The sequence below is a fragment of the Macrosteles quadrilineatus genome, unplaced genomic scaffold (assembly GCF_028750875.1).
Source record: "Macrosteles quadrilineatus isolate MER2022 unplaced genomic scaffold, UCM_ALF_1.0 Scaffold_2__2_contigs__length_208266976, whole genome shotgun sequence".
Lineage (NCBI taxonomy): Eukaryota > Metazoa > Arthropoda > Insecta > Hemiptera > Cicadellidae > Macrosteles > Macrosteles quadrilineatus.
Window position 1 is genome coordinate 142,673,247 of NW_026542595.1, and position 23,830 is coordinate 142,697,076.

Consider the following 23,830-nt stretch of genomic DNA (forward strand, 5'->3'; position numbering starts at 1 on the left):
CAAAGTTCTTTTACCCTGTAATATAATGTGAGAAGATCGTAAGACTCAGCAATAATTTATTGAATATTTATAGCCTAACCGCTAAGTTTTTAATCACATAAATGAAAGAAAGAATATCAATAAATCAATTCGAAATAACTAAAAACAAGCGGACTCCCAAAACCAAATAAACTTACTTAATAAAACTTAATAAAATATTTTGTATGTTTTATTCATATTTTTATGTATGCTTTAAAGATAAATATAAAGGCCTAAAATATCATGTGGAGGAAAAACAAATAGTTACCAATCCGAACCTACATGTATCTTTAAGTAACCAAAATGATCATGAGCAGTAATACAATCTAAAATCTGGCTCTGATATTAAGTTGTTTCTGAATCCATACTCCAGCAGTTTCCAACCAGCATGCCACTGTTTTATATTGGGATGGATATCTAGAAAAAAACAAATAGCTGCTTAATGGGTTACTAATTAACTAAAAAAAATACAAAACTTAGTACGGTTCATAACTTTCCTCCTGGGCATACCGGATAATGCATTTACCTTTTACCTTCCAAAGATTACTTATTAAGGTTGGCAAAAATATTTAACGATTTAAAAATGCACAATTAAAAAAATGTATAACAAAGATTGTTTTGGACAGTTATTATACACATTAAACTACTAATTTATAATTATTAAATAATGTAGATTTTAGAACAGTTAGCAAACAAACTGTACAAAAAATCCTGTATTAAATCAAATATAGGGCGTTTAAAAACACACTCCAAAGTTTGTCACTATTTTCAATGGCCATTTTTTTAAAAAAAAGTAGTATTCACGTTTTTGATTTATTTTATGATGTTTTTAAATTCTAGATGAATTTTAGCATTCCTTCTCCAAACCTACTTGTTTCGGAGCTACAGAATGCAGAAAGTGGCCTACACAGAAACGCACTTTTTCTAAATGTAACACGTTGTAGCTCCTAAACGATTAGTTTTAGAGAAAAAGTGTAAAGTAATTTTTTAAACAAAATTTACATACAAAAAACATCATAAAATTTAAAGTTTTCTCTGACAAATTTAAAGAACAGCCATCATATTGGAAAATGTTGGCCATTTTTGAAATAGTAAAACTTATTTTTGTTTTCTCTAAGTTTAATAGTTTCTGGGTTACCAATGGTGGCACAGTTAAGTTGTTCACCCTGTATAATATATGTATTATATGAATTTGAACACATGGTGTTTTTAGCACCTGGGGATATAAAACTAAACAAGTTAATTGGTCCCGGGCCTAGGTCTTATCGTGCCACCTACGTTAATAGCTACTTTCCTATAGGAAAATTCACCAAAACATAATTGATAATGATAACACTAAAATCAAGGTGTAACATTTTGAATTGACACTGACAAACACTGGACAAATTTATATTTTTACCTGCAAAGTCTCCAATGTATCCTACATAAATGGTAGATGGGTCCATGTGGTCTCCAAGTCTGTTGTACTTGTCAGGCATTGTAAACCAGCCTCTGCATTCATAGACTTTACCATCACCCCCTACCATAAAGCTGAAACACCCATCGCCATGTATATGTTTCTAAATTATGCACAAAATGATCAAGCAAACAAACATCAACGCTGAAATATTGACCACAATTAAATACTAGTAGTTTTTATTGAGGTACTTAACTGCATTTTGCAGCCCAATTGAGAGAGATTAAACGATTGAAATCTTTATCAGTTTTATCAATTATTTTAGATGGGAACGCGACTATATGCTTATTTTAGCCCAAATATGAGTGAAGGATGAGTGTAGGATGAGTGCTATTGGATATACTATAGGTTGCAGAGTGCCCCGTAAGTAAACAGCCAAACTCAAAGAAAAGTTTCAAAGATGTTTATCGAAAACAGCGAACATCTGGTTAATGAAGCGATTTTGAAAAAAAACATTTTCTTTATTTTCTCTTTATTTTCACCCATAGAACCATTTCCGGGAGTTTGGCTGTTTTCTTACCAGAAATCCTGTGTAAACGTGAAATGCGTTCTATTCTTATTGAGACGCAAATACTAGTATTTATTTTCAGGCTATACAATATGACATAATAATTATGAAGCTAGGGAATTCCCTAACCTACGGGAAACGCAAACCATTGTTATAGGATTAAACACTCTGATACTGTGCAGAATGGTTTGGTAAACAGCAGATTTTCTTTAAGGACTAGGGCTGATACTATGTAATATTTAGGATAAAGTCTTTAAGGTTTTGTTTGAACAAAACTATATTTTAAGAGATAGCATACTAGTTATATATTTAACCTTTTGGAGTACCTTTAACATCTTAGGTAGGCCTACACTTACTAGTTTGATCTCAGTTCTGAACTAGAGTACAGTTTTTCTATGAAGAGAATAAATCTATTTATTTTTGTCCTAAAAATATTTAATACTTTGTACATATGGCCTACAAATATTTCATGTACAGTACTTTTGTAATTTTTTATCACTGTTTCGGAAATAACAAAAATCATTTTTAGTTTTGGGATACAGTTGGAGAAAACATGTTACTCCTTGACACAACACCTTTAAAAGGTGACCTGGCAATTGAAGGAGTAATGTTGAAAGACATTTGAGTAACCACTCAGCATTGTAACCATATAGCATTGTTGTTTGGTACTAACCTAACTTCTAAGGTGGTTAGGCTAGGTTAGGTTAGAAATATTTCATTATTTAAACGAATTAAAATCTGATTTGGAAGACCATTTATCGGTGTGCACGGTATAATAACAAAGTACCAATATGTTTGTAAAATAACACCTTAATAAGTAATCATTAACTGTAGCATAAATCAGAGTAAAATAAGCATACTTGTAGAATATATCAGGTTTGTTGTTGTCGAAGCAGCGCTGCTGCAGATCCTGCAGCTGTAAGGAGCATTCCTCCTTGCTCCGACAACTGCTCGTGTGAGTCTGGTATACGTACAACACATGTTTGACAATATTCCCTGGTAGAGGGGTCGTGCTAGTGGGTGGTTCTGCTCCCCATTCGTCACGTGATATGATCTTCACTGGTTCTGAATTCTGTTGGTAAATATTTTTGAATATAGGAAAAAGTGCAATTATTTATTTTAAAATTTAACATATTTTCATGGTTTACATATTAAATTCCAAACCTGATAGCTCTTTGGTAGTCTTATTCTCATAACAAAATGATGTTGAGACCAACCGTTTGCATGGGTTTATCATTCGTGTCCCCATTGGCTTGTATACCATTGCATTGTTGACAGTGCCTTGTACTATAATGCTACATTACTATTTTAAGATGACTGAGCAGGCTAGTAAATTAAAACACTAGGTTAAAGTTGTCAAATACGAATTTACAGAGTTGGTTTCCGCAGTTTTAACTCTAATTAAAAAAAAAAAAAAACTTCAAATAATGTTTCTATAAAGTACAGTCTCGAACTTTGCATTGTAACAACCCGCTTGGGGGACAATCTTTTTAAGTGCAAATTCTAATTGCAAAATTCATATGTTTATTCTTCAACCTACCTAGTGAAGAGGTGTATTTTTTTATATCTTGCGTAAGCAAAGGAAGGACACGCTCTAATCAACACGCTTAAATTTAAATGAAATTTAAATTTAAAAATGTTAATATAACAATAGTTTAAATTTGAGTCAGAATAAAATAAAAGTTTCCATTTTAGTTCTAATAAATGTACGTTAATTTTACGTAAATATTCTTATGCCTATTGTAGTTGTATACTTATACAACAGAATCGTAGCACATATTTAAAATATACAAATTAATTGTTAGTAAAATATTTTTGGATAAAACCTGCAAAGAATTATGGATGTATTTAAAATATATTGTATTTTAATTTCAGAATATTCAGTACCTTTGATAATATTTTTTAAAGTACTTGTGTTTATAACCATTGTTGTTAATTATAAACGTAAAAACAAACAGTAAAAAAGAGTAAAGTAACTCAATTTAAAAAAATATATAGGCATCTTAGACCCTCTTCACAAAAAATGTGCACCTCCCTGTAAAAAGCTACGCCTACCATTATGAAATAGGTAATCCATACATATTTTAATTTGAAAAAGATAATTTCAATTGGATGGTATCATATCCTAACAATTTTTACTAGCTTTACTACAAACTTACAACAAATCTACGGAAGTGCTTCCTCTCATAATTCGAAGCCTCCTTCTTCTCAAAGCCCAACTCATTTTCTACATCAATCAACATATTTTACGCATTTAGAATGATATATTTTCAAACTTTTGAGAATATCAGTATGACTGTCCGAATGTAATCCATGGCAGTTGGTTGAGTTACTACTATACTTATCTAATCAATATTACATTTATAAACAGAGATAAACAAGCTTAACCATTGATAAGGTCTACTTAGTTTGTAAATGTATGTTTGTTAAATGGTAACAGAAAATTATACTTTCCATCTCAATGAGACTTTGGAAAATCAAAACATTATAAAAATTTAAATACTATTAAGTGTATCATCCATAAAGTATTCCTAATATTTTCAGACCAATGCTGACCAAATACTCTGACATAAAATGTGACCATTGCTGTTCTGTATTTATAATAAAACCGCATTTTTTTTTAAATTGTTTTACTACGAATTGGGTCAGTTATACCATAGATAAAACATAGCTTTCTTGTCCAGCTTTCCAACTTAAGGTAGATTATGCTTCTAAAAAAATGTATATCAATAAAATTACTGTCACTGATATGAAAGAAATCTGTATAAACAAAATCAACCATAGCTCTTAGAAATTTACAAAAAAAATAGCATAACACAAGCTTTTTTGTTGACATAACATATTTAAGAACAACTAAGTGAGCAAATATAGTACTAGTACTGTATACAACAATAAATTGTGATCACATTTATCTGAACTTATAAAACTAAATTACAAAAAGTAACAATTTAACATGTTGTGACTGAGTTTTAATTAGACAGCACATTTTCACAGAATTTGATAAACACTTTAAAAGGTCACCATTTTGAATATTTACGTTTTTTATTATTTATTTAAAATATATTTTAGGTAATTTTTATTCACTTTAACATACAAAAACTATTGATCCTTTGTATAACGATCTAATGAAAATGTCCAAAATATAAACTGTTTTTTAAAAAATAATAAATAATTCATATGTGTATAAATTTTTAATGAAAATTTCACCAATATTTTACGAATTTTTAAAAATTCTTAAAATATTGGTGAAGTTTTTATTTCAAATTTATATTAATTCCAATATTACCAATACTTCTTGAAGAATTCATATGTGTTTAAATGAGTTTTGGGGAAAACTTTATTCTTGATTTTCTCCATGAGTTTGGCACTTAACGTGGTGAAAACCCTGTACAAAACTCATATAATTACAATTAATTACAAAGATTATACAATTATCATGAATGAATAGGTAATATTTTAAAATTTATTTTTTTTTATTTTTTTACTATCAAGATTTATTTTTATTTCAGGTTTATTAGGTATAAGGTTTGAAGTTTGTAATATCGTATAATACAAATTTTAGTAAAACTAGGTTTTGGGTTCATCAGACTTTGTGTTTATTTTAAATTTGTGTACGAATATAAATAAACGTAAGTTGACAAAAACTTTTCGAAAATAATGTTGAAAATACAACAACCATCCCAGTTAAGGTCATCTACGATACTATTATACAGTCTTTAAATATAATTGTTCAAAGTGATTTATTATAGTTTTTCTTACTAATATAGCAACATAAAAACTTATAGAAATATGTTATAGTTACAAAAATATCACTTTTACAAATCTTTGAGTTTATTGAGCTACATTCAAAATAGGAACGATTATATTACTTAAACATGATAATTTTTTGTTGAAGTCACAGCATTTTGTAGTGTTCCGAAATGAATTTATTCTGGAGTCCGTATTGTATGACTTCCCATGCAGCCCTGTACATGGCATGTGAGGGTGGGATCTTGAACCCTAAACATTACAAAGTATGAAAATTTAATTATGTACCATCACTATCACTGCTATCAAAATTTCATCATCACTAACTGCTTTGTCCTCGTTTTGCTACGGGAGAGGGTGCATGTAATAAAAATGAATGTTTGTTTAATTTTTCTATCTCCTCTAATAAACATGTAAAAAGTGTTAAAACTTTGAATTGAGTAATTTTGCACACTTACGCACTATATTTGTAATCCAAACTTTGTGTTTTTTTCTCATTGTTGAAATATAGATCAAACAACATTTTCCTCCCAAAACGCATAGGCCATACATACAGAAATAAAAGCAGACATGCAGAAAGCATTTTTCTTTAATCATACCATTCCAGAAATATTCTAAGTCTGTCTGTGTCATGGAAAGTAAATGTTGACATTCAGGTTAGGCAAACTGAAGATTATGTTTTAAGTTGGAAACATAATGAACAAACAAGACCAACAGTATGCTCAAAATTATATTCTGTAATTCGAATAGCAGTTGTTATCATTAAAAAAAATTGCATATAGCCATAAAATAATATTGAAAAAAATCTAGTGGGTGAAAAAAAACATTTTGGTGGTTTAAAAAAAGAAATGGATCCTCTGTACCAGTTCCTGGAAATAATATAATAACAGGCATGTTTTTCAACATTACATTTATAGGATACCAACCTTTATCATCACCAATGAAGGCTATTTCCAGGAACTTGTCTTGCCAAGGTTTTAGAAGTATCCTCTCATTTTCAGGTACCAAATGCCAACCCCTTCCTTCATAGACTCTGGCATCCCCACCGATCATGAAACTAAAATGCAGTATTTAAGGTATTGTCAGGTATTCTAGCCATGTTTTGTATGTAAATCATATAGACTATTTTTAGATATTGGATTTCCTTAAAATACGATGCAAGTGCAACCCCCGCCACTTTACACCATATTGCACCTACTAACAGCTTCAGTTTGATATCATTTAATTTTGGAGTTTAAAAACTATATTATTTGTCTGATAATAAATTATGTCAAAAAGCTTACTTGTACTGAATGTCGTCAATGCCTGCCTTGTTGATATGCACCAACTGAAGGTTTCTGACACTCTTGATACAACGTTTGACAGTGAAGCAGCGACGACTGAAAGTGGAGTATGTCAACTTGATCCACTTTATGGGGTGCTCCAGTCGGGGCTTAGGTCTATAAGAGGGTTCGGCTCCCCACTCCTCCCTTCTCACCAGGTTCTGATGGTGCAGAGGAACTGTGTCCAAGGAAGGACCGAGGACCTCTGGATAAACTGGAAGTGGAGAAGTCGGTGTCTTCTTTCTCGAGAACGTGAACCATTCTGGAATCTAAAATATGACGAAGCTGGTGAACCTTTATAACAACGGGTTGAACATTATTGTGACAAATTAATTAATTAATTAATTATTTGATTTGGTGTGATTAATTGGATTAATCTCTTGGGAACAAGTGTTAATTGTAAAATTACTATAACGTTGAAAGACGACAATAAAAAAAAAGCTTTCTCCTAGAATACTGAGGTGGGATCATTTTGTAGCATGGGTTAAAAACTTGTTTAGGTACAACGCAGCTAATATAAAAAGTAGTTTCATTTCATTAAAACGTAAGCAACAACTATATTTATTATTCATACAATGGATCCTAGTTGATCCCTATTCATTTATCTTAAATAAAAATGTGTACTAAATGTATACTTAATTAAATAACTCCTAGTTATTTTAATAGTTCTCGTAAAAGTATTTTTTTATTATTTTTTCAAAGATAATTCAATTATCATGTATATAAACTTATATTTCAGAAAATAAAACTATTATTTCCACCCTCAGATATGTAGAATGATTCAGGTTCGTGCAAATTAAAATAAAGCTTGCTTACATGCATTGCCGCTTGTTTACATAGATGGTTAAGTACTTTTGAAAGTACTTCAAAACCAGAGAGTTTCTTTTAGCTCAAAGTTTAGCTACATCTGAAACAAATATTTTTAAATTAACGTTTTTCATAGCTTTTACCGTGCATAAATTCAATCAGCCACCAAATGAATACAGATTTTTTTAAAACGATTGGGACATAATTTACGTACTGATTACTTGGGTCAAAATAAGCAAAATGTTATGACATACTTCATACATCGTTTCATTAAGTGTCAGTCTGCTTATATATCTTACAAAAAACATTCGTAACTCCATCTATTTAACGTTCATATGTTACCACAAGGCTCTAAATGGCTAAGTATGTAAATAATGACATACTTCATAGGGTAGATTAAACTCATGCGTTGTTTTTGGTACATGTTAAAGTATATAGGGAATACATGTTCATCTTAGTAATTTTGTACCATGGTGGTAAGAAAGCCAAATACTATATTTGGAAAGTTAGTCTTAATATTCTTTTTAATTTCTACTGGTATGGTACGTTGAATACGTCAATAGAAGTTTTACATTAAACCCAAAAATGGCATTTAGTTTTTTAAAACAAATTAGAGATAAATTTAGAGTTAAAGCTTATTATATTTATACAACCGAATACATTTGTGTACCATTTCTTATGCAATAAACCACAAATCGGAAAAAATTGTAAGTACCATTTATTAAAACTGCATGCGTAAATTATCCAGCTCATTACTAAATTTATAAGATATTTTTACGCAATAAATTATTTTGTATAAAATTAAACATTCTTACCTTTTAAAAATTGACAGTTAATGTAATTATGGGATCTTGAAATGCATACTGTTGCTTCTAGAACAGTTTTCTCTTTACTAAACTCTTAACCATTCAAATAAATATACATCAAATTTAACACTATACATCTAATATTGTACCCTGACCTTACTTACTCAACAACAAAAAACTGCCATGTAACATTGAAACTACTTATTATGGACTGTAAATGTACCTTTTGGATGATTTTATATCCATATCTGTGTTTTTTAATAATTACTAAACTATGGAAGAATTATAATCGGCACTGATCTAGGGCAAACTTAACGATAACGCTTATTTACAAGTTAATAAAGTTATTGCCCCCTATCTATCATCACTACCAATCGTGGAGTTACAGATTTTACACGTATCTCATTTTGATTTGGTTCGTATTTCTTATTTTTACAATTTTATGAATTCTATTAGTGTTATGAGGTCGCAAATTTAAGAGAGGTTTATTACTTATAGCTTGCAGTTTTGACAATTTTGTGTGGTGACATTTTTGTTGTTGAGATGGTTGTAATTTGAATTCGAGTGATCATTGTTGGTTATAAGTGTAGTTTTTTGAACCTATTAGAAAAAAATCCATACAGTCAGGTATACAATTGTCGTTATTTAAATTAAAAACTTTGAAGGAAGATGATATATCTGAGCAAAACGTAGCATCATCTTCAAGCGATCTGATTGGTTTTTTTGTTGATAGAATTTTGCTTTTACTATAATTGTACAATAATGTTTCACGAGTTAATTTAGTAAGGTGCCCTTAATTTTTCGATGTAATGATATTGCAGAATTCCTTTATATATATGTTGATCAAATAAACCATGTTAGGTTTCTTTTAATTACTTGACGTTTTTATAGTAAGTTTCCTTAATTCAAATTTAGGCAACATCCTTGGTCGCATCATTAGATGTTACAGGACACAATGAAAAGTAATGCACATAGAAAATTACAAACTCTAATTACATGTTAAATATAAAATCTTATAGATATCAATTAGGATGATTAAACCTAACTCGTTACTACCTTAGGTAATTTGAATATTTGTTTTTATGCTTTAATTTCCTAATCTTGGTAAGTAGTTATTGAATAAATAATAGTATAAAAATTGGTTGATATGCATTTAATTATAAAAGTACAGTGATATTTAAAAAAATATTTATTGAAACCAATGCTAAAAATTAAACTTTCATCAATGCAATTCTTCTGCTTGGTCTTGTTTCATAATTTAAGTTAGAACTGTTTTGTTAGGACTAGGTTTGCATTATGCATTAAGTGCCAATTTTAACTAAACTCAATACATTGGACTTTGCCATCAGAAGCTGAGTTATTTAATTAATCTTCCCAAATAAAATTTCCAAACGCAGATTTTTGTTTGTATTACATTACTCTGTAACTCTAAATTTAGTCTAAACTACAAACTGGATGTATATTAACCCATTAACAAGAGTTTAGTGGACTTTACTTATGATACAAGCCATACTTATTTTTTTTACCTTTAAACTTCAATGTGAGTACTCTAACTTCCCTATCTATTAATGCAAATTAACATTTCTAATAGTTTTCTTGTTCAACCAGGTTATAGTAACTGAAGTCAAGCAACTGCTGCAGCTGCTGTTCTGGTTGAAAATAATTTAAAATTCCAACCCTCTCCAATTACAGATTTATGGATTCACCGAACATCCTGTCTTTCTAATATTGCCTGGTCTTCTCTAGGTAACCAACCCCGACCACAATGCCGACTCAGGAGATGCCCATGCAGTACGTCAACAGGAAGGAGTGGGGAGCAAACGCTCCTTTAGCTCCTCTCCTCCCGTTGCAGCATCCTGTGCCGTTTGTCAGGTTCACCTTTACCACTAGAGTCAAAAGCTGCCATTCCGAGAGGAAATGCACTAAGAGAGTCAAGGAGATCCAGAGAATAGACACAGAGGAAAGAGGCCTACCGGATATGGCCCCCAAGTGAGTGTAAAAATAGAGTGATTTTTGCAAGGATAAGGAATTCATGGTAGCCAGAAAACGATTATGACTATCATCAGATCTGTAAATGAGTCATACTACTTTTTTTCAGCAACAACACCTGAAGATGACAACAGTTAAAGTTTAATTGTTATAGGATCGCAAACATGCTATTAGTAGGGACATTTTCAGAAACTAGAATCTAGAATCATGTAGTTACTACTCTTTGTAGATTATATCACTACTGTAGGACACTTGCAGTTCCTTGGTAGTTAACCATTGTTGTACTGTTTTATGAATTTACGAATTTCTGTTAGCTGATAGGTAAGTAGATAACCCTTAAGTTGTTAGCAACTAACTTTCTCGTCATATCTCGGCTATTGTAGCTAATTTCAGTTTCTTATATTTAATATCTACCCTTTCGTAGTACCGTTGCGGTTTTCTTCAAAATTGTTGGTACATTTTCGGCTTACCTCTAGTGGGGGGAGCGAGGATCCTGATCTAATGGTTAGAGTAATAGACTGAAGCTCGGGTTCAATTTCTGCAAACTACCAATGTCTACTGCATTGGTTGTCTACTAATAAGCCATGCATTGATGCTTTATCCTGTTGGGGGGGGAGGGGGGGGTTGGACTCCAACAAAAGTTCGAGAAAAGAAAACCTTATTGTTTTCTCCCTTGATATAGTATATTTTGTTTTCATGCAAATTTTAGAGTTTGAGTGAAAATATTCGGTTTGTGCCACCAGAACAAAAAAAAATGTTTCGAAATTATGTGTGTGTAGATGTGTACTGTGTGACAGACCTCGTTGTGTGTGGGTTACCCATGGTATCTCCCGGTGTTTTTTTCTCAGTTATTTTGAAATTTTATTTTAACGGTGATTTTCGTACAAAAAACGGTTATAACGATTTTGATTAAGATTGCTCATATGGTCCTTTTAGCCTTGACCAAAGTTACTCCTCCTTGCTGTACATGTTGCGGTTTAAAAGTTACTGCAATTTGGTCCATAGTTACTTCCGTCGCACCATTTACCCAGTGTAACCCCAACTCTTATAAGAGTTGTAAGATGTTCAATTTAAGTTTCAACCTAATGGGAGAAAGTATGTGTACGTTTGCTTATACTTTTTTTGTTCTGTATCGACAAACGCCCTTCACCCAAAATGGATATTTTTTCTAAGCTTTCTTGGTGGGATGTATCTATTTTGTTGTTGTTACCATTAAATTATTATTTTGCAGTAGCTATGTAGTATTTATCTAGTTTGTCTTATGTTTACCACGTACACATTGTACACTTGCAGTTTCTTGGTAGGAGGTGACGGATACGTGTACGAAGGCAGAGGTTGGCGAGCTCAGCCAGAGAAGATCCCAAATAGACCAGACCTGGATGGAAAGTTCGTAGAAATCTGCTTTATTGGTGACTATTCAAGTACGTATTTTGATACTTCCCATGTTAAATATCAAGCCTTTTAAAATTTAAGAAGGCTGAAATTTAAATACATTGATGAGCAGTGTGCACTTCGGGGAGCTAGCTGGTGCAATGCTATATTTGGAATGTTAGGAGTGGAGGAATCAGATCCTTGAGGTCCTGGGTTCAAAACCCACCAAGTAACCAATGGATGTTTTCTAAATTTTAATGCCAAACCTCTTAAGATGGTGCAGACTTGACGTGTATTACGTCAAGAATGAATTAGTAGATTAGTAGTGAGAAGAGATGTGTAGGCCGATCAATGGCTGTGATTCTTAGGTTTAAATTACAGGTACTTTTTAAGCCAATGTCACTAAAAGCCCAATATTAAGTTAATGTTGCTGAAAGCCCAATAATAATCAGTTCTGAAACTGAGGATCAACCGAAAAGAGTTATTACTAAGTGATTTTAGTGGAACAATTTGTTACAAAAAAGGTTGATCATGAAAATACATTGATCATCAAGCTATTTCATGTGTATTATAAACTTATAACCACGGCCACTTATGCACTCATGCCATTGTACTAAAATAATGTGCTATGATACCATTCGTAGCGTCCTTTGGCTTATCACTTTTTAGACAAAACAATATATTTCTGGTGATAATTATGTATGTTATGTATCATTGACCTCTTATTCAGTAAGCCCCGTACACTAGTTTAGTATCTATTTTATTGTACTCTTTCTTTGAATTTCAAACCATTCTATCAATTAATAGCTCTGTAACTATTCTCAGTGTACACCCAAGCCTTCTAAAACCAAATTGTTCTGACAGTATCCTAATGCGTTTATTCACAGAAAGACCGCCTAGCAACGAGATGATACGCCGGTCCGTAGTTGCAATGGAAATCGGAACTGGCCATAACCTCTTGGACAAGTACTACGACATTTTAGACCTTGGAGGAGTCCGCTATCTAGACTTGGGAAAGGACGAGCCGTCATCCATGTGAAACATACGGGAAACCACATTAGTCTTGTAAATATTATGTACACGTTTAAAATTCCTATTATTAGTTCGTGGTTATAAATTACATATGATTAAATATTTTTTTTAGCGTACCTCTAAATCCTTAAGCTATCCAATGTGTAAAAGGATATTCAAATTTTTAACTAACACCTAGAACTACATAAATATTTGTTGTGATATTAACAATTGTTTTTATTTAAATGTAGGTTTGTAAGGTTTGGTTGTATATTACATGTCTTACAATCCGTCGAACTGTTCATTGGAAGTAACTGTTTGTAGCACTGTAGAAGCTTAAAATATTAAGAAAGTTATTTAACATCATAAAAAATTTGTTTCTTACCAAGTTTTTCTATTAAATTTCCCATATAGGGAATACGCTATTACTACGTATCTCGTTACAACTAAGAGTCAGAACCAATTCATAAATTCGTGTACATATTATTTATTTATTCATATATTTCAATTAGCACGATATCTCGAGCAGGAACACCCATGTTTTATACACATTTAGTACAAACTTATAACACATATTTATTGTAACCAGTTAGTAAACCAGCGTGACCGAAGTATGAGGGTGGGGGTTTAATGGAAGTTTTATAGGGTAAGTATTTTTTTCTGATTTTTACCCTTAACAACAAAATGCTATTGGTTCGTAAACCATTTTGTGCAGTTGAAAAAATGAGTACATAGTTCATTGAAGTGTCAATGTACGCCTAATGATTTATTTATTGTTTGGTCTTCCAGCGGTATATACATTTTTTACTGACATGATAAAAAAAAACTGAAAATTCTATAAGTAATAAATTGTACGTTAATCTTTCAATGTAACATGTTAGTGAAAATAAAATCATGCAAATAGAAATTTTATTGGTTTGCAGCTCTGCTAAGGCAGTCACATTTTCTTCTCTTTTATATTTACAACCTTTTTAGCATTTCAAATTAAGATGGAAATTGTAGGACACTATTTAAAAAGTACCCACATAATATGAAATTGTTTTAGCGAATTTCCCATAAGCCACTTTTAATTACAAGAAGGTTTATTAAATTCAATACTTGTCTGCATATTTACAATACCTTTATACGGGGCAATCAAAACATCATATAACTTATATTTTTAACAAACTTCAAAACATTTCTAAAAAAAAGTATATCTTTACACTATAATACCGAGGAAACTCACGCAGCTTGTTTACAATTAGGGTAAAAGTCTAAATGTTTAACCATGAGAGTAAATTTCATTTTGTCTATCGTCTTAGTCATCTCCATTCCCTTCTTAAAGATACTCCACAACATTTTGGACTGTAGGAACGTTGGATGATTCGGTGCTGGAAAAAGTCAAGTAAACTAAATTAGTTTCAATTCCAAATATTGGGTGTGGTAATGGCAAATACAATTATCGTAAATTCTAACGTAATTTTTGTATCGTATTTTTCAATGGTAGTAAAATAGTTTTTACATTTTCTCTGAAATTATTATAAATGTGAGTAACAAGTATACATTTTAATGTTTTGGTTAAAAGTTTGCTAAATAAAATCCACATTTAAATAGAGGAAACAACTACTACTAGTTGAGTTATTCAATTAAAATTAATTTACGTCTATTGTGGACTTAAAAACCTTTATTAATCAAACAGAATAAAGCTTAAGTAACTTTGTTTATACTGTACGAATCAGACAGTTCAAGCCCGCGTGCAGAAACTCTACTGAACAATAGCATAGTCTATGTGATTATATGAATTTAGAACCAAAATTAGATTTAGTTAATTAAAGTAGATTTTGTAGATTTAATAATTTTATTTAGTTAGTATCTTGCGACTTGAGGTTAGGTTTATGTACTCTAACGGTACCAAAGTTGTTTAATAGTCAGGAAATGTATTAAAAAACGTGTTTTTAATGTTTTTTATGTTTTGTAAATATTGTGAACTTTGACGACCATCAGAAGAAGTGACAATGTCCTTGGGAAAACCTGAAGAAGGCTCCATTGTGAACCGAAACTAGTTGGTTTACAACCGATTGCATTATTAACATTACAGGTATTTAAACTATTTTAATTGAAAAACGTAGTTTGTAAAGTGGGGTTGCTTAAAAACAATTATTGTGGAAGTTTACTTTTTATTTATGTCACACCTAATCATAAACATTGACATTGTCAGATCTCAACAACTGGTCAATTCACGAGTAGTTGAATTAGGTAGTTTAACGAGATTATGTAGTCGTGAATTAGCATTAAAAGTTTTAGAATTTCCAAAATCTTACGGATGAGGTTTTTTATGTAGAGTCTTTATACATTTTTAACTCTATAAGTAAAACATATTTTATAATTCTAAATACTACACATTTTACACAAAAAGAGCTACATCTAGGTACTACTAAATGATACGTGACACTTACATCTCATATCCCCTATGAAGGCGATCTCATAGTACTTGCCGTGATATCTGGGCAGCTCATTGGTCTTCTCTGGGGTGACGTACCACCCTCTCCCTTCGTAGACGTTCCAGTCGTCACCGACCAGGAAACTAGGGTGGAAGTCATAGGTTACTACAGGTCAATTGAAATGGTAAGGTCAATTGGCGGTGGTCAATTGAAGAGGGATCACACTGGTAATCACAGTCTAATCAATAGTAAAATGCAGTGAGTAAAGATTTTACAATCAATCTTTAAGCGTGGTCTTTTAGAAATCGTGTGACTTCATGTGCTGACATTTCAGCCTTGTAGCATATGTCCACGTCTATATCAAGAGAAATAACTGAGGAGTTCAACGAATGGTTATTTACAGCACTAATATGCTAGAAGGATAGCTACACCATATTTCTTATGTGTGATTATCATTGGTTTTAACATTTTCATGACCTTGACCAACAATTTGTACATTCTGTATTGCCATTCTCAGATATTTTTGTGCCGATCGCAAAGTCAGATTAAAAGACGATATAATATAAAACAATAAAATACTGATATTAAATAATCCGACGGAATGATTGCCTTTTAAATTGACACTTGCTGTCTATAACTAATCCCAAAGGGTAAAGCTCACTTTAAAATTCATCCAGAAGAATGAAGAAGGAAGGAAAAGGAAAGAAATATTTCGTTTTTAGGAAACATCGAAATCTCCATTACTCAAAAGTAACTACACATTAAATACAACCATGCTTGAAATATTATAAGAGCTTCGCTCGCTCCGCTCAACAAAAAGGATGAGATAAAGAGGTCAGGATTCCACGGTCCTCAATAATAACACTACTAAGCCTGTGTATTATCGTGGCACATATTGAACTTTATTACAAGCTAGAGCTATGGAAGGGGGCGCAAATATCCGCCATTGATGATGCTATTAAAAGAATGAAAATATCGATGGACAGGACAAGCCCTAAGGAAATCAGAAAATAGCATCAGCCACCAAGCTCTTGGGTGGAACCCTCAAGGAAAAGGGGCAGACCACAAGGACTTGGAGGAGATCGGTGGAGAGAGAGAGCTGCGTAACGAAGCCAAGCGTTGGGGAGAAGCAAAGCGAATGGCCCAGAATCGAGCATTGTGGAGAGTTTTTAATGCAGCAATACGTTTTCTTGGGATTAAATAGAACAGGATCAAATTAGCCAAATATGTCGTTTCGGCCTCGTTACCGACAGCCTTTTCAGAACAGTTGTCAACAGATGTCAGGCCCTACTACTAATACTTTTCTGTCCGTGTAAAACTCTTATCCAGAAGACCAAAAAAATACTTACTCTCACTATCCAGAGTCAAAGCTAACTTACTTGTATCGGATATCCGAGTATCCAAGATCCAGGTCCCTCTGTTGGATCTCCCGGACCAGCCTGGAACACTCCTGGAAGTTGTAACACTGCGGTGTTCCAGAGTTGTACTCCTGGTGAACAAAAGGGACTTTCCCAAGGAACAGTTCCTCGTCTTTAGGTCTCGGCTGGGATCCCCACTCCTCTCTGGACACGATGGTGATTGGGATGGCGTTCAAGTCTGGTGATTGCAGCTTATTTAAATTTATGTACAGAATAAATCCAACTTTGTATAAATATTTTATATTTTTAATATAGCTTATCCAAAGAAAATGTGGTGTAAAATGTTCTACAAACCATATGTAAATCCCAAAGTACCCTTGAACATTTGAGAAAACTAAAAGTCACACCCCCATAAACCATATACTTAAAATGTTCGTCATGACGAGAAATCTTGCGCAAAACTATAAATTATTTAATAAATTGCTCTTTAATGGTCGTAACTCCTTTCTAAAGGTAACTTTCCATGTTAAAAAATACCTCGGCTGTACTTATTTGCTATCTTTCAATTTATTACCTTATTAAAATCAGGTGTGATTATTTGTTTGCATTACTGTATTCTGTTTTGTTTACTTCAGCTTAACTTAACAAATTAATAGTATTATTAATACTTATGAAGTCGAACGGTGTAACAGCTAATGTTGTTAAATGTTGTTTGTATTTCACTAAGAAACCTTTACAGAAATATATAAAAGTTTTATAGTAATATTAAGTTATGCATGGTTGTATGATTATAGTTATGGTTTTATGTACTTCCATAACTATTTTGGTGGATTTATTATGATATTGCTTATACAGCAACATTACAGACTTACTAAACTATATAATAAACCTAATAAAACTAAACTTACTCGGGACAGGAGGTTTATCGTGGTAGCTTATGGTGTACTTTCCCTCTGAAAATTTACAGATATATTTATATACGATTTACTCGTGCTATTAATCTAAATGACAGTTTCTTAGGCAATTTTATTTTAATTTTTAGGTTACAACCCATATGGGTTTAAATATATTCATTTATCAGCATAGCTTTTTGAACATTCCAATTGCTTCCAATTATTCTTTTGTATAGAATGAAACTGATCTTTCTAAACATAAGACAGGTTCTTCCCTGTATTACAACACACATACCTAAGGACTTCTGCTTGGTGTATTTTAAATGTCCTGTTTCTATCAAATTAATTTACATGTTATGCAAAGTACTGGTTTATAATTGACTGAAATGTGTAAAATAGACTCCAAAGAATTCCGGTTTGTTTTTGCTTTAATTTTCCAAGTACTTAAATAAAAAAACTGTGTCACGAAATGGGTCATTTCCTGGTTGTTGATTGCCCTAAATGTAGTTTTTTTCTTTTAAACACTCAGAACTCAGTGGTTTCATTTATTAATAAATTACTATTTCAATAAATTTTGCTTAAAACAATATAAACTGCATTAAATTTTTTCATTATCAACATGGCTAAAACGCCATAGTTATAGTCAGTAGTAGTATGCTAGTTTTCCATAGTAAGTCTACGTACTTTTAAGGAACATGTATAAATAAATACATATACATAAGTCAGATCTATAAACTAATACAGTAGTTACCTAATGGCTCAGCCTCCCCTGGGAGATATTGTCTCTCGATTTGAGGTTCTGTTTCGCGTTTCCTCTTCCTATCCTCATAAGCAAGTGCTTCTTTAATCTGCTCTGGAGTGACTTTGAAGAAGGTGGAGAGAGATGAGTGGCTGTATGTATCCATGATTCTTACAGCATGGAAATACGTCTCATCATTTAATTTTAAAGAAACGGAATCCTTAACTTAAAATATTGACGTTGTTGAGTAGGTAGTACTTTTGTATTATTTCCCATGTTTCCTGCTAAAAAAAGACACATGCAAGTAAGATCATAATTAAAATAGTATTTTGATTCAAATATGTTTGATATTTTAAGGTAAATACTACAATTTCGTTTTATTCTAGGGACTACAGTGTTGGGACTTTGATGTAAAGGATAGTGCTGAAATTTCAAAATTTGCTATCATAAATGCTATAAGTCCACTTATTTAGTAAAAATAACCGTCTTTGAGCCAAGAAAAACTGTTTATTTATGAGGTATCCCGAACTAACAGAGGACTTACAATTGTTTGATTAAATACTCGTGGGTTTTAACAAGTAGTCAACAATGATCAACAGTATTGTTAACTTGTTAACAAGTAGGTAATGAATGGTCAACTGGTCAAAAGGTCACTGAGTAAGCTCTGATAATCTGAAATATGTTTCAAACGTAATTAAGTATCATCATCATCAGACCCAATAGCCGAATGTTGGGTCTGATGATGATTGGGGTGTCCAATCGAAATCGATCACCACCTACCATCTTTTATATGTATTTGCCATCTTGTGAGTAAACATTATAAGTGTAAATATATTACTAGGATTGTCATTTGACGTATTTTTGGACTTTCGTGTAATTTTAATAACACGTACGATGCTGATAAAGAAGTCATTTCATGACTTTTACAACACCAGGTAAACCGAACACTCGTAAACATTTATTTCTACTTATTTTGAATCTAACAACGGAAATTAATGGAAAGAACTAAACAAATCTTGTTTGTAGTTCACGTTCTACCAATGAATCACCTTGGACGTCTGTCTGCTTGATATATTCGTCATAACAGCAATAAAGTGAGTCCTCTATATCTTAGTGAACATTGTCTGTGACTTTTATACTCTTGTTCTGCTTTCCCATGTGACCTTTGGAGGCGCCACAGGACGTCAAAGGACCAGGACTTAGGAGCTCGTGAGGGAGTGAAGCGGAATGTGGACATGTCATTATAAAAATATTCCTGGAACTCAGTGATTTTGGCTAAAATCTCTGTGGTCCTAAGGCACTCATGATATCACTGAATTAGCTCGGTACAATAGTTATTTAGTTTACTACGGACGAGTGTGGTTGTTCTCTTTCGAGACAAAGGCGAGTGCGGGATTACCATACGAGTCGGGTTTGGACGAGTGACAAGATATATTTTACACCATACTACTCTAAGTTAGCTTAACAATAACATATATGTACAACTCCTTAATTCCCACCGACTAAAGGACTAACAAACAAATGACTAGGTACTCTTAACCAAGAGGTTATGTTTCTGTTTATAACCACTCATTGCCAAATAAAATCACCTGTTGGTATCTGGTAGAAACGCATTGCAGTATAGTAGTAAGTAATGAAAACCCTATTTGATTAATCTGGCGCCAAACAGCCGTTTTCTAAAAATTAATTCCTTGCGTGGGAAGTTAATTAAAACAGTGTAGTGTGAACGTAAAGACAATTCAAGGAATTGATTCGATCAAAATTTAATCAAACCGTATATCATTGTAGAAAACTAAAATATTATATTATATTATATTATTATATTATATTATTATATATTATATTATTATATTATATTATTATATTATATTATTATATTATATTATTATATTATATAAGTATTTCTTGTTAAATTGAGAGGATGAAGTATTTAATTAAATAACATTACCTCATTTAAAAAAATCACGTGTTCGTTAGGTAATTCATTATCAATTCCCACTCAAAACTTTATATAAAAACCGTTGTTACGGGCTTACTGTATTATGACATAACTAAGAAACACTGAATTGTGGAAGGAGAATCACCAATTTATCATTATATAATGTTGATAAAATGTAACATTGAAATATGGGGTAATAGTCAAAACTGATAAGCTATATGAGAAGATTCAAAACTTTTTAAAATTATTTTGAAGCAAAAATTAATAGAAAAAGAAGTTTTGATACTTTTTATTGAATAATCACCTATACAAGTTAAACATTTGTTTTATGTAGTGTGAAAGGTTTTCAAATCATACATATAAGAGTTGTCTAGACTTTTTTGTTGGAATAACATTATACTAGGTGAGTGTATTTATTTAGAGGTAAATATTATAAATTAAAAAAAAATATATAAATATATTGGTGGGCTACCGATCTAGTTTTTTTTCTAGACACTAGGTAACTTAGGTAGGAGATTGTGAACGCCGTATGAGTCCATCAACTCCATAAACATAATATATTATTTATTACAGCAGTATATTCATTATCATTAGTTATTTATCAGTGTGATGGGGAGATAATGCAAAAACCTTAAATAAAAAAATAAACATTAACAGGTAAAATAAATTCCACTTTAATATCTTAAACTACACTGGGTAATTTAAAGGCTTTAATCCAAAGTTATCAGGAAAACACATTATAACCAATCATGTGTAAGAAATGCTTTATACTATCATAATACTAACCATACCGTACCTTCATTACACAGATTAAAAAAAGAATATACCATCGTAAGAGACTGTGTCATTTATACACACCAGTTCTAATTCTCTATTCAATTCTAACTTAATCAATAATAAAATAAGGTAAAATAAAAAAAATTAAATACCTTACTTTGTATGGTTTTCCTCATATTTAAATACTATGCATAATGTTTTGTATATATGTACAACATAAGAAACCCAATTAGGCTTAATGTATTTATAATGCTATTTATTTATTCCTCTCAGATCCACCCTCAATATGGCAGCGACTGTCAACTTCAGCATCGCTACCAGGGCTAGGTGGGGGGCTGAGCCTCCCCTCAGTAAAGTGTCCCTTAAACACCCCGTCCCCTACGTGCGGACCATAGGGGTGGGCTACGTGGACGCTTGTACTACGGAGGAGGAGTGTGTGAAACAGATGAAGGCCATACAAAAACACGACATGTACGATGGCAAGCAGCAGGATATCCAGGCTAAGTGAGTCCAACAGGGGTTGTAAGTAAATAGGAACTTTAGCTTAAGGAAACTCTAATTACTCTACGAAACTATCTTTATTACAGTATTAAACTCTATCATGAGCCATATGCACAAATAATACAATTTTGTCAACTCAAACTGTTTATATGTTTCCTATATTATTTACGTAATATTTCCAGTTTCCTGATAGGTGACGATGGGAAGGTGTATGAAGGAAGAGGCTGGTTCAGCGCACCTCCAGATTACCAGGTGCCAAAAGCTTTCCACGGAAAATACCTCCTGATAGGCCACATTGGCGGGAAATCAAGTAAGACACCTGTTTAACAATAGTGCATAAATGTATCAGCGGTGAGGTTTCCCTCCATAATTTGAAGGAGAGATATGGGGGATCATCATTTATTTGTTGCATCATCATTGGTTGCTGGACAAAACTGCTTCTCAATGACCCACACTAAATATATTAACATACTATATTTTTATTTACTATATCTTTAGGGTAGCCTAGTGGTAACGGTGCTGACTTGAAATCTGAAGTCGCTTGTTCGATTTCTAACAAGACCGATTATGGATTAAGATGTCATTTGCCATTAGCCATTAGATCATAAGTTACTTAGCCAAATTAAGGTCAACGTATGATAGTAACAAGTACTGAGTTTTTTGACTGCCCTTAAAAAAAATTTCACTGGCATTGAAACACACACAAAAATATGTATTTCATAGTAATATTGCAAATAATACCTTTAAACATAGATGAGCTATAAAATACTAATGTTTTGTTTTTATTTTAAAATCGTAACGTATTAAATTTAATAATATAAAATAATTCAATATAACTGAACAACCGTCAAAGCGTGCGGGTTTAAAAAGATGTTATCATTTAAATGCAGTCATCTCAACAAAAAGATGACTCAACATTAACTATTCAAATTGAAAGTTGTTAAGAACCATATGAACAGTGTTGAGTAGATTCAATAGTAGCACACTGAAAAATAAGTTCATTCAGCAATGTAGTTTCCATCAAATACTGGCTAAAACTGGTTAGTGATCACTATAAAAAGGGCTATAATATCAGTATCTAAAATTAATGGTTTAAATTAAACCACAAAAAATGTATAATCATTTTAACTCAACTGAAGTAAGTTTTAATGATCTTTGTTTCGTTTAACTTTCCTATTCTGTATTTTGTGTGTACAATGGTGTTTAAAACTGCCATTTGGTTTTTAACCAAAAATTCAATCGAAACTTAATTGGAATATACATTTATGTATATTACAAACAGATTAACGTTTCAGTTCTGTAAGAGTGCGGACGTACATAGATATTTTTGTTGAAAAAGTATATAGTATGGAATTGGTAATGGCACTGTATTGTTCATTCTATACAAGTGAGTTTCATTCAAGAATTACTTTTGAAGCACAACACTTCAAACAAAGCATTGTTATTTTTGGAGCAAAATTATCCACTTTTTGACGGCTTACAAATCCTTAAACCATTAACCAAAAAATTGCATATTGGTATTTTTCAGCTGTAAAGCCTACGGAGAAATTCGTCGAGGCGAAAGAAAATCTTATCAAGATGGGAACGAAACGTAGGTTCATCATGGATCCACATTCTGTAATTTAACTAATAATTAAACATTTTTTATTTAATAAAAGTCAAATTTATTTAACAGCTTCAATATTGTAATTAAAATGGTAAAGTGAAGATTATTTTATAAGACTCTACAATAAATTAGAGACAAAAACCACTACGTTAATAGAAGTAAATAAATAAGTGTCAATAAAACACTGTTAAAGGCTGTCTCAGCTTAAGTTGAGGCAGACTACCTGAGCAAGAGGAAGGAATAGAATTAACCTGGAGGAACATTTTATGTAATACAGAAGGGTAAATTAGTGATTGCCTAAAAACATTCTTCTATAAGACTGTACAAAATTGATTGCATTTTAGAAACTGTTATTTATTATTTAACGCACAATGACAAACCACAAAACTAAAACAGATACTAAAGAGTTTGTCGTAGTGTAGTGGTTAGAAGACAGGTATTTTATCTTTTAGGCAGGGTTTAAAACAATACCCTTTTTCATGTTATAGTGCCATGCCCCTACCGGGTATCATTAAGCTGTAGGATTCCCTGTAATTGATCAAATGCAGTTAATAATAACACT

The 23,830-nt window shown here is 31.9% G+C and overlaps 5 protein-coding genes across 5 annotated transcripts; 2 read left to right on the forward strand and 3 right to left on the reverse strand.

Annotated features, from left to right (window-relative positions):
- Positions 1–253: 253 nt before the first annotated feature.
- Positions 254–4,298, reverse strand: LOC128983928 (peptidoglycan-recognition protein LF-like). The gene is made up of 4 exons (XM_054403207.1): positions 4,142–4,298; positions 2,843–3,054; positions 1,418–1,548; positions 254–435 (listed from the first exon to the last, which is right to left on the reverse strand). Exons 1-4 carry the CDS (start codon positions 4,223–4,225, stop codon positions 326–328), a joined length of 537 nt encoding a protein of 178 aa, XP_054259182.1. The 5' UTR covers positions 4,226–4,298; the 3' UTR covers positions 254–325.
- Positions 4,299–5,824: 1,526 nt separating this feature from the next.
- On the reverse strand, positions 5,825–7,891 carry LOC128987348 (peptidoglycan recognition protein 3-like). The gene is made up of 4 exons (XM_054408149.1): positions 7,868–7,891; positions 7,013–7,320; positions 6,656–6,786; positions 5,825–5,981 (listed from the first exon to the last, which is right to left on the reverse strand). Exons 1-4 carry the CDS (start codon positions 7,871–7,873, stop codon positions 5,878–5,880), a joined length of 549 nt encoding a protein of 182 aa, XP_054264124.1. The 5' UTR covers positions 7,874–7,891; the 3' UTR covers positions 5,825–5,877.
- Positions 7,892–10,429: 2,538 nt separating this feature from the next.
- On the forward strand, positions 10,430–13,157 carry LOC128984981 (peptidoglycan-recognition protein 1-like). Its single transcript, XM_054404354.1, has 3 exons — positions 10,430–10,653; positions 11,947–12,074; positions 12,912–13,157. Exons 1-3 carry the CDS (start codon positions 10,430–10,432, stop codon positions 13,061–13,063), a joined length of 504 nt encoding a protein of 167 aa, XP_054260329.1. The 3' UTR covers positions 13,064–13,157.
- Positions 13,158–14,247: 1,090 nt separating this feature from the next.
- LOC128987347 (peptidoglycan-recognition protein LC-like) lies at positions 14,248–18,659 on the reverse strand. Its single transcript, XM_054408148.1, has 5 exons — positions 18,458–18,659; positions 17,722–17,766; positions 16,835–17,051; positions 15,471–15,598; positions 14,248–14,405 (listed from the first exon to the last, which is right to left on the reverse strand). The coding sequence occupies exons 1-5, from the start codon at positions 18,609–18,611 to the stop codon at positions 14,257–14,259; spliced, it is 693 nt and encodes a 230-aa protein (XP_054264123.1). The 5' UTR covers positions 18,612–18,659; the 3' UTR covers positions 14,248–14,256.
- Positions 18,660–21,439: 2,780 nt separating this feature from the next.
- On the forward strand, positions 21,440–23,288 carry LOC128984982 (peptidoglycan-recognition protein 3-like). The gene is made up of 3 exons (XM_054404355.1): positions 21,440–21,665; positions 21,845–21,972; positions 23,191–23,288. Exons 1-3 carry the CDS (start codon positions 21,448–21,450, stop codon positions 23,286–23,288), a joined length of 444 nt encoding a protein of 147 aa, XP_054260330.1. The 5' UTR covers positions 21,440–21,447.
- The last annotated feature ends 542 nt before the right edge of the window (positions 23,289–23,830 follow it).

Bases quoted from the DNA above. Each gene is read 5' to 3' on its own strand.
- LOC128983928 (XM_054403207.1), bottom strand. From the start codon at position 4,225: ATGTTGATTGATGTAGAAAATGAGTTGGGCTTTGAGAAGAAGGAGGCT. The intron at 3,055-4,141 runs GTAAGTTTGTAG...ATTTACCAACAG, and splicing joins AGCACTTCCGTAGATTTGTT to AATTCAGAACCAGTGAAGAT. The intron at 436-1,417 runs GTAAAAATATAA...GTTTTTTTCTAG, and splicing joins ATACATTGGAGACTTTGCAG to ATATCCATCCCAATATAAAA.
- LOC128984981 (XM_054404354.1), top strand. From the start codon at position 10,430: ATGCCGACTCAGGAGATGCCCATGCAGTACGTCAACAGGAAGGAGTGG. The intron at 10,654-11,946 runs GTGAGTGTAAAA...GTACACTTGCAG, and splicing joins CTACCGGATATGGCCCCCAA to TTTCTTGGTAGGAGGTGACG. The intron at 12,075-12,911 runs GTACGTATTTTG...GTTTATTCACAG, and splicing joins CTTTATTGGTGACTATTCAA to AAAGACCGCCTAGCAACGAG.
- LOC128984982 (XM_054404355.1), top strand. From the start codon at position 21,448: ATGGCAGCGACTGTCAACTTCAGCATCGCTACCAGGGCTAGGTGGGGG. The intron at 21,666-21,844 runs GTGAGTCCAACA...TAATATTTCCAG, and splicing joins CAGCAGGATATCCAGGCTAA to TTTCCTGATAGGTGACGATG. The intron at 21,973-23,190 runs GTAAGACACCTG...GGTATTTTTCAG, and splicing joins CCACATTGGCGGGAAATCAA to CTGTAAAGCCTACGGAGAAA.
- LOC128987347 (XM_054408148.1), bottom strand. From the start codon at position 18,611: ATGGATACATACAGCCACTCATCTCTCTCCACCTTCTTCAAAGTCACT. The intron at 17,052-17,721 runs GTAAGTTTAGTT...TGCAATCACCAG, and splicing joins CGATAAACCTCCTGTCCCGA to ACTTGAACGCCATCCCAATC. The intron at 14,406-15,470 runs GTAAGTGTCACG...GACTTTTTCCAG, and splicing joins CTTCATAGGGGATATGAGAT to CACCGAATCATCCAACGTTC.
- LOC128987348 (XM_054408149.1), bottom strand. The intron at 6,787-7,012 runs GTAAGCTTTTTG...ACTGCATTTTAG, and splicing joins ATTGACGACATTCAGTACAA to TTTCATGATCGGTGGGGATG. The intron at 5,982-6,655 runs GTTGGTATCCTA...TGTAATGTTTAG, and splicing joins CTTCATTGGTGATGATAAAG to GGTTCAAGATCCCACCCTCA.